A 10,578-nucleotide genomic window follows, 5' to 3' on the forward strand; every position below is an offset into this window, starting at 1 on the left:
TTTTTGGACATTAAGTGTCAGATACGAAAGTTTACCATAGACACACTTCGGCTACTTCTGTTATTCTAGATTAGATTAGTTTAAACTGTCTTAAACTAAGAGACAATTATGCAAAACTTCTTAGTGGATTCAGGAATTTTTCAATGTTGATAGAAACATCAAATGATTTTGTGATTGCTTTTACATTATTTTCTGTGGTTCGATTATCTCTGATTCAAGTTGTTGTAAGTTTTCTTTAATAATTCGATATCTAATTGTTTTAATCTTAGGTTTGTATTAGAAACGAGAAACTCTCTTTTGATTTACTTTCTACCAAGATAACCAGATATTCCTTAGGTAATACCTTTCTCAAATAAAATTTCCTACACTATATCAAATTTCTGTTATATTGTTTTGATGGTGTTACCCACTTTGTAAATCTTTTTTATCTAGTTAATAACATTCATTTTATTAAGAAGGGTTTGAATGAAAAGGCACACATTTTGGATGAAGAGTTTGACAGTAAGGAGAGCAATGAGAAACCCGATCTTGCTTATTCCAGTATTCCTTAAGCTAAACTAAATTCTCGGTTCCATGAAATTAAAATTTTTGCTGGACCTTGATGCTTATGGTATTTTTCTTTTATTATCTCTCTTTTTTTTTTTAAAGACCATCGATTTCTTATTGCCTAAGTTGGTCTGTAATTTCTGACAAGTTAGGAAGAAGAGATTCTTTTAGAAGAGATTCTTTTTACAGTTGTAGAATTGGTAGTGCTACTCCACTGGGCTCTACCCCAGTTAATTACCACCCAATTTACATAACTTCCAAATTATCCAAAGTATTCTTAACGCTTTTTGACAAAACGTATAAATAGCCACATATTCCATAGTTGCAATTTGTCTTTCAAAAGACATTGGGGCATGTGATGACCTTATTACAATTCTCAATGCTGTACATAAATCCCCTTTTTGAGGTCAGGGAGTTTGTATGATTGGCCTTGCTTTTAGTGCTGCCTTTCGCCATGTTTTCACAGATGGGAGTGCGTCTTTTCTTAGAATCATTATTGAATCTTTAAGTATAAGATTGCAGTGTAGTTTTTGATGGCCATGATAGTGGCTAGTGGAATGCAATATCTGGTGTTCCTCAGGGTAGTGTCCTTGGCCCATTTCTTTCCATACTACGCAAAGTATATAGTTTGTTGCATATGCAGATGATGTTACTCTCTTTACATTAATTTCATCTCTTAATCTAGGTCTGTCTTGGCTGAATTCTTTAATAGAGATCTATTTAAAATTAAAGCATGGTGCCAATATGCGATGAAGTTGAACCCTGACACTGGCTTTTCAACATCCGGATCTATTCATTGACAAAGCCTCTGTAACTATATACAACTCATTTAAAATTCTGGGCATGAATCTTGATTGCAAATATACTTTTGAGATTCTTCAATTGCAAATAATTAATACCACACCATGGAGTCTTTTAAGATATTGTATGGTCGATCCTAAGGAAATTTTTTAAGTTTTTAATTCTACCTTGCTTCGAGTGTTGTTCTCGTGTCTGGTTTTTAGGTGCTGACTCTCATCTTGTTTTGTTGACTGAAATATTCCGTTCTTTGGCACCGTCATTTAGTTATATATTTGTGCACGATGCTTAAGATTCTTCTTTAATCTTACTATTCTTTGCATTCATGTTTCCACAGACTACCATCCAGCACAAAATAATAGGTATGCAGTTAAATTAATTCTAACAGTCTTGCCTTATTCATCATAAGGCTCAACATTAGACAGGTTGACGTAAGTTTTGTTTCTTAGTTTATATATGACTTGTCTATATAACATTGTTACTGATCTTAATATAGTTCATATTCTTTTATTATTTCTTATATATAGTTTATTTGTTACTTATATATTTCATTTAGGCATTGGACTGCTTTCCTTAGTAAAGATGGTAGCATTTTGCTTTTTCTACTAGTGTAGCTTAGCTAGTAATAATAATAATAATAATAATAATAATCCTTCCTACTAAGTTTAAAACACTAAAAGATATTTCAGAGTGACACACGAACACCATGAAAGGATGTGAAAGAAAACATAATTGATATAAAACTTTATTAGTATGTTAAACACAAAAAGACGTAGAAATTCTGTTAGCTGAAATATCTATATATACATATTTACAAAAGACTTTTTCATTCCGTATTTACACTTACTACTAAGGTGATTACCAATGTGATGGTATTCTAGTTTTCGATAAATAAAACCGCCCTAGATACACAGCTTCTAAAGTTTCCTATATATAATTTATTATATCTTGAAGTTCTTTCTTTTTGACAAGAAAAAATGGTATGGATTAAAGAATGCTTTTGGAAGGATGTGTCAAGATGAGAATGGAAATTGAACCACATACCCGTTTCTGCAAAGGTTGCTGTTAATTTTGTTCAGTTCATCGTAGTTGCACTTTTTTTTTGTATTGATGCAAAAATATTGTCTTAATCATCGTATTTTATCTTACTTGAAGGACGCCTTATGGTTTTGTTATAGTTGGCCTATTCATTATGTGTGTGATATGATTGTACTGTTAATTTACTGTCATGTCTGAAATACATGATTGCTTTGTGAAGGTTTTCATAATTAATGAAATTTGATGGGAATTATAAACCATTTTTAAAAAAAAATTCTTTTTCGTAGGTTTCGTTATTGCATACGATATTTATACAGGAGGGGACTTCGATCAGTAATGGATTTCTCTTTGATGCAGTAACATTTTTTTTAGCAGTAAAATACCTTCCATTAATTATCTCTCGAATATCTTGAATCTAAAAGGATACGCTACATTTAAAAAGTTACCATCTTCTCAGATCAAAATTGTTTACTCTTTCTGTTAGCTAGAACAGTTTTCTTATCAAAAAGGGAAGTTCAAGATTAGCTTTGTTTAGAAAACTGGCAATATCATCACTCTAGCAATACCATTTGCTTAGGGGAGATGAGTTTAGCAGAATGCTTCTTTTCTATATGCCTGGTAAAGTTGATTGATTGATAAATTGAGTTCAATGGTGTCATGCCTGCTGAAGACAACCAAATATCAATCACGACTTGAACTTTTCTAAACTGTGATCATTCAAAAAAAAAAAGACTATAATAAAGAAAATGTATTCTTCACAAATATATGTCTGAAAAACTCTTTGGATAAATCTAGCAAATGTTAGTAAATTTATCTTGGACCATACAACAGATGCTCATGGACATATTTACCTTTTAATTTTTTTTTTTTTTTTTTCATTTTTGCCCATTTTACTCTTCTTGCATATTTATCTTCACAAACTTGATATATACTTTCTTTTATTCGCTGAATAATTGTCATGTGTCTCATTATATATTGGGATTGTGAATAATATTTTTTTCCATGATTATCGACGAGTATTGAAGACAAACGTATGAGAACTATTCATTCCCATATATTTGTGGTTGACTGTCTTTACAACTCTTACCCAAATAGAAGCTACTCTTTTTTGTAAATAAAAGTAATACTCATAGTGTCTCATAAAGTAACAAGCATACGTATGATGGTAAATGTTTTCTATAAATTACAAAATCCGAAATAAAATTATCATAAAAACTGGGAATTACCTTAGTACCATCAGGTAACTTTAATCTATTCCTATTATGATTCCTTAATTTTTCACATTCCTATTATGATTCCTTAATTTTTCATATTTTGATAAAGCAAATGAATGATTAAATTACTTCAAAGAATAATGCATAGTTCTAATAAAACTAACCGATTGAATACAATTTACGACACCCAGGAACGCCTTTTACGAAAGTGAAAATGCTTGTCTTTGGACTTGCAGGGAATACTGACATAAGAAGGGAATATAGCGTAAATCTATCTAAGTCTATCTCGAAGAATATTCTTAGGGATATTTCTGTCATTTGAAATTATTGCTACAGTCACTATGAGATATTTCATTGACATTTATCATCACTATTTTTTGGAGGTGCTGGTCGATAAGTTAGTTATAGTTAGTTATGGAGTGTCCAGCACTCAGGAGTTGAGGCACTATAACAAAATCCGACGAAGATGAAGTATAAAAATGAATCATTTAATAACAGCAACCTTTATCCTACAGGAAAGGCACCTGCGAACGGGAATGAGAATGGTGATAGATTTGGAGAAAGAGTGACAGTTTCGGTTGCAAAGGTTGTTAAGGTTGTATGGACTGTCTCGACACTACTCAGGGTAGTGAATATTGGCCGAGCATTGAAGATAACGCGTATGATACGAGTTGAAGTTGTAATAAGATCAGTGGTGATTGTGACTGGCGACGAAGTAACGGTAGTTTGTGGCTGTTGAGCCATGGGAGGTAAGCCTCCAAAGCCAAAGGGATTAAGAAGACGGAGATAAGCCAGCTGTTGCAATTGCTCTGGTGATAAGCTGGGTGTTGCAATGGCTGGATCTACAGGTGCTGCTTGTTGCCCAGAAGCTAGTTGTGGTGTACCGCCACTGCCCTGTTGTTGCTGTAGCTGCTGGCGTTGTTCAAGAGCAGCAGCAAATTGAGGGTTCGACTCTTTTTCAAAAGCGTCGGCATCAAAAGGACCTCCAACGAGATCTGCTAAATTGGGGTCTTGGAAAGGAAAACCTGGTGGTGGCCGTACTCGAGTTCCAATTGGTGCATCTATCACATCACCATTTTCATCATATTCAAGCTCTCCTGGGTGTAAAGATTCACCAGTTTCTGTGCCTTCTGCAAGGAGCTGATCATTGAATTCGTTTAAGGAGTTCTCTGGAATAAATGAAAATGCTTCAACTGGAGGCATAGTTTTCTCGGCGGTTACAACTCTTGTTATATGATATGTTTGTGTAAGAGAATAGTACGATGTTTCTCCTGAATGTAATACTGGTAAAACAGACGTTTTCATCATCAGTTCAGTTGTACTGAAAGTCTCTGTTACGGTCTCTAGAAGCGCAGCAACATCATTGTCACCAAGGTCAATAGGTGGAAGAGTTGAAATATCCTGCGGCCCCTCATCCAAAATATTTTCAAACAATTGTGTTTCGTATACCTCTTCCTCAGGTGAAGAAGATGTAGGAATAATTACACCATCAGCAGTATGAGTAAATGTCTTTGTAAATGTAACATAGCGAGTATTTTTTGTAGTACCAACTCTGAAGGTATGAAGGGAGCGAATGGTAGCCATCTCATAGTAAATGCCAGTAGCACCATCAGCTGGTGTACTTGTGACTATCTGTATTGTTTCTTCTTGAAGGGCATCTTCACCAGGAATATCTGGATCTGGGAGGTAAAGTGGGTCTTGGTTGCTTTCCTGAACAAGTTGCTGTTCCTCGTGTCTACGTTTTGCAGTAATGGGCCGCCTGTTAACATTTACTTTAGGCCTTGCAGGAGTATTAGACCTCCATCGACTTCCTTGGCGAGGGGGACCACTTCCTTGGCGAGGGGGACCACTTCCTTCGCGAGGGGGACCAGTTGCTCTTGGTCTTGAAGTTGCTGGGCGATTGCTTCCACCCTGTCTTCGTGTTCCAGATGGACTAAATGAACGGCGGAATGTTGTTGGCTTTACTTCCTGGGCATAGAAAGTGCTTACTGGCTGAGTTGGTCTTACACTTGAGGCTCTGAATCTGTATGATGCACGTGGATTTGATCCAGCTTTCTGTAAATCATCATCATCTTGTATATCTACATATGGATCATCATCGTGTTGAGAGTTAAAACGTCCAGCTCCTTCTTGGTGAGGTCCTAAACGTTTTGACAAATTAGAATTGGGCCGATTTCTTAGCTGAGAATCTTCTGTTTTCCTGCTATTGCGACTTCTGTTTACAGGTTCTGAAAAAAGAGACTGAAGGGGCAAGGCAGAAGTTAAGTCAGGTGTTATGAACTGAGTTGCAGAGCCTTTAATGACTGATTTAACAGTTTCATAAGTCTGTCTTACAGATGGACTACTCAATTTAAGTTCTGGTGTGGGAGTTGTCTGGAAAATGTGAGAAGTACTCTGAAGAATCTGGGCATAATGACCAGCAATGTAAGTGCCAATAACACTGGTCTCATGAACTGTAGTGAGGCCATCTGAAACTATTGTTCCTCCAAGCTTAGTAACAAGGCCAGTTGGGAAACTGGAATCACCAGTTACTAATTCAGAGCTGTGTAGCATTTCAATTGATGCCGTGGGTTCCACTTCATATACATCAAAGGCCTCCTGTACATCCAGAGGGGGTTCAGACACCAAGTAATCATAATGTTCACTGACCTGTCCAAGCTCATTATCAACAGCTGTCTTAAATGGTCCAATTACACTAATTGTGGCAAAACCCTGAGTGGCACTTACGATAACTTCAGATGGTGTTTTGGGGATTACTGGTGTTACACGAGGTTCATGAACAGAAAATTTAGGTGATAAAGTGCCTGTTCCCTCAATTGTTATTGGCACTATTGTTGAACCTCCCTCTGGGCGAGTAACTGAAGAAGACTTCTTGCGGTCAAGAAAATAATTAAGATCGGCTCTTCTTCGGGTACCTGGAGGCAAGTCAAAAGGCTTATTTGGCCTTCTTGGAGGCCTACGTCCTTGATTTGCAGATATACTCAAATCTGCCCCTTGAAGTTCTTTTGCTTTCACTGATTCTTGAGGGAATTCTTGAACTGGAGAAGATTCTACTACATAATCTGACTCATCGCCATAAATGTCTTCTGGCGTGACAGAAAATAGGTTTTCAATAGCTAATGCCGTCTGTGGTTCGAAAAAGGAAGATTCGAGAGTTGATGATGTACGAACTGGAAGTCTCGATTCTTTTAGAGATGGTGCAGGTGTAGATGCTAATTTTGGAATTGTTGGAGTGGGCTTCAACTTAGGTTGGGATGGTGGGAGGGTGAACTTAGAAGATCGAGGTGGAAGAGTTGGGTCCCTGGTCTTGCTCGGTTTTGGCTCTGCGGAAATACAAATAATCTCAATATAGTCTGGAATAAATATGCAATAATGATGACTTACTACTTTCAAAGAAAAAAAAAATCCTTGTTGTCAATAGGAAATCCACAAATAATACTTCCTTGAAACTAAAGAACAGTTATTCTATCAAATTTAAAACTACCTTTTAAAACAACATGTGAGGTTGATGGATTATATAAACATTCAAAGAAGAGGTTAGCAACATGGATAATACTGATATTAAGCTAGTAAGATTGTTAATAACCATATCAAACTCATCTATTCATTATTATAAAATAAACACCAAAACTTGCTTGAATATAGTCAATAGATTCAATGCACCAAATTATAAATTAAGTACAACGGTTTATAATTACGTCCTTTACGTAAAATTTACACTAAAGGTTTAAGATATAAGTATAAACGAGTATGGAGTTATTTGATAAATTAGCACTGTGGCTAAAGCTTAGGGAAAAGTCAAAATGAATGACTCGTGCAAGACTGGAGCCTAATACTATATTTTTCATTGTCTTTCACTTTTCATTGAAAATTCAATTTCCTTTCAATATTTCCAAATTATTTGAATGACCCTAATTACAGGAGAATTAAGATAAAACACCAATGAAGTTAGATTTTAATATAAAAGTCTTGTTTGGTTGACAATTTAATATACAGTGACAATTTGATGTTTTTGTAACACTATACACCAATAAAAATGATGCAGAATTTATGAGTTTGAGCAGTTTTTTTTATGTAATTCTTCCGAGGAAGATATAAATATCTATATAGAAACATGATTCGATTACAAATTTCACTGTATATATTTTCGCTGTACGTTAAAGGAAATCATTCATTGAAATATCGTTATTGCTTACACAATCAACATTTAGGAATTTTTTTTAATACTAAAGGGGACTTAACTATACTGAGTTGGAATAATTATGAAGTCTATTTTTTGGCACATGCCTGGGGATAGTGATCTTGGTGTTACTCGTGTTACATTTGCTGTATCTATAAAGTCACCATATTCCTCGCATCCAATCATTATATGATTTAACAATGCACACTTTAATGGCCTACTAGTAACTTAATTCATAGTGAATATATATGACATATTTTCTCCATTTAATTTTGTCACGAAAATATTCAACCAAACTTGAAAATTTACAAAGTACTAAATAAGTTTTGTATTACTATTTTTAATTTGAAAATTATCTCTTTAATAATCAGTTAATTTTTTCCTTAAATTTAATAACTTTTTGTTCCCTTTAGAGTAAATGATTTATTAACATCCAGCTTCAGTAAAGTCTTTCAATTTCGCCCAAATAGCCTATGGTCTGTATTTGATTATATTACATATCCAGTGCTTTTATCATTTTAAGCTACCCCTTTGCCAGCACAGGTTCTTGCTCGTAAAAGCAAATCTTTAAACTTACTCACCAGACAAACCTATCCATTTTTTTCTCTCTCACACACACGGACATATGTAAGCTACAACCCTAGTTGGAAAAGCAGGATGATATAAGCTCAAGGGCTCCAACAGAAAAATAGCCCAGTGAGAACAGGAAATGAGGAAATAGATTTAAATAAACAACAAGAGAAGTAACGAACAATTAAAATAAAACACTAAGAACAGTAACATTAAAATAGCCCCTGGGCTTGTAGCATCCTGGTTTTACAATTAGGGTTGTAGCTTAGAAAATACTACTACTACTACTACTACTACTACTAATAATAATAATAATAATAATAATGATAATAATTATATAAACTATGAAAAGAGACATGTCAGCCTTTTCAAAAAAAAAAAAAAAAAAAAAAAAAAAAAAAAAGCATTCGCAGCCGGTTTGAACTTACTTGCAGACTGGCTCTGCGGAGTGAAGATCATAACAGTCGATCCGACTGTTGTCGTAAAATCCAGGAACCCATAGACAGTCTTCGTCACGTAATCGGTTCTGGGCGCATGGGCCTTCGCCTCTGCAGGAATTGTTGGCGATACTGCGGCGGGAGTGGCAATAACCGTCTCTCGAGGGGGAGCGCCCCCCGGGTTGTACACTGGCGCCAACTGGGTAGACGCCGTGAGAGCTGAAAGATTAAATTAGCCATAGAGAGCTGCTCCACCAGATGGTGCTGATGACATCAACAGTGAAATGCAAATAAGTGTGTATTTTGAAGGTAAGTTATCTTGTATGTTTTAGTCACAAAAGTTCGTAATATTGTCACGATTATGAAATAATTCATTAAGTCATTAGTTTATAAAAGTTATCTGTATCGTCAAAATTGAATATGATTATCAATAGTGTGGAGTGTCATTAAAATCAATGTGCTCTTAGTGTTATGGCCACCTTGTAATAAAGGTGCCTTGAAACCTTAGTAAGTATAAAAAAATCTTATTGCTGCTAAACCATTCACATAAGCAGATATTCATATATATGTGTCTATACTGTATGTACATTTAAGCACATACATAGCTGATACACATACATACACGCACACACACATACACACACACACACATACACACACACACACACACACACACACACACACACATATATATATATATATATATATATATATATATATATATATATATATATATATATATATAACTTAAAAGATAACCCTTAATATTCAGTCACCTTTTTAAGAAGAAATCTAAACTAATTACTGTAGTGATTATTATATCATACATGAAATTAACGCTTATATTAAATGATTTATGAAATTATACACAATTATATCTAGAAATATATATACATATATATATATATAGTATATATATACAGTATATATATATATATACATATATATATGTACTGTATATACATATATATATATATATATATATATATATATATATATATATATATATATATATATATATATATATATAAAAAAACTGATACTTGTAAATCATGAATCCTACTTTGCACACATATATACAGTATATATATATATATATATATATATATATATATATATATATATATATATATATATATATGTATGTATATAGATAGATAGATACATAATACACACACACACACACATATATATATATATATATATATATATATATATATATATATATATATATATATATATATATATATATATATACACACACATATATATATATATATATATATATATATATATATTTATATATATGAATATATATATATATATATATATAAATATATATATATATATACATATATATATATATATATATATATATATATATATATATATATATATATATACAGTATATATATATATATACAGTATATATATATATATATATATATATATATATATATATATATATATATATATATATATATATATATATATATATATACACAACTAGGCTTCATAGTACACAAGTATCAGTTTTCAGAACACAAAGATATAATGGTAATAAATCTTATGCTGCATAGGTTTACCACGTCTATTATGAAGTATTTGCATACACCTATTTTTTGAAAATGATAACTAAACACTTGATTCACAATGCAGTGCAAAAGTGTAAATTCATACAGTTGGAGTTACTATGTACAGAGATAGTAGAATTAAAACTATATCTTCTAAGTACTATTTAATCAAGCATTTACGGAACATGTGTGTAGGTATATTTGATATACCTCAGTACATA

At 33.1% G+C, this 10,578-nt stretch overlaps 1 protein-coding gene across 2 annotated transcripts in view; it reads right to left on the minus strand.

Moving 5' to 3' along the window:
* Window positions 1-2,076: 2,076 nt before the first annotated feature.
* The window catches only part of LOC137654503 (mucin-2), a 109,581-nt gene continuing 101,079 nt past the window's right edge, over window positions 2,077-10,578 (minus strand). For both annotated transcript variants that reach the window (XM_068388175.1, XM_068388176.1), the window contains 2 exons: window positions 8,775-9,002; window positions 2,077-6,919 (listed from right to left, as the gene is read on the minus strand). In XM_068388175.1, coding sequence (XP_068244276.1) covers window positions 4,101-6,919; window positions 8,775-9,002 — 3,047 coding nt within the window. In that variant the 3' untranslated portion in view covers window positions 2,077-4,100. The remainder of the gene's footprint in view (window positions 6,920-8,774; window positions 9,003-10,578) is intronic.

This window comes from Palaemon carinicauda, chromosome 15 (assembly GCF_036898095.1).
Source record: "Palaemon carinicauda isolate YSFRI2023 chromosome 15, ASM3689809v2, whole genome shotgun sequence".
Lineage (NCBI taxonomy): Eukaryota > Metazoa > Arthropoda > Malacostraca > Decapoda > Palaemonidae > Palaemon > Palaemon carinicauda.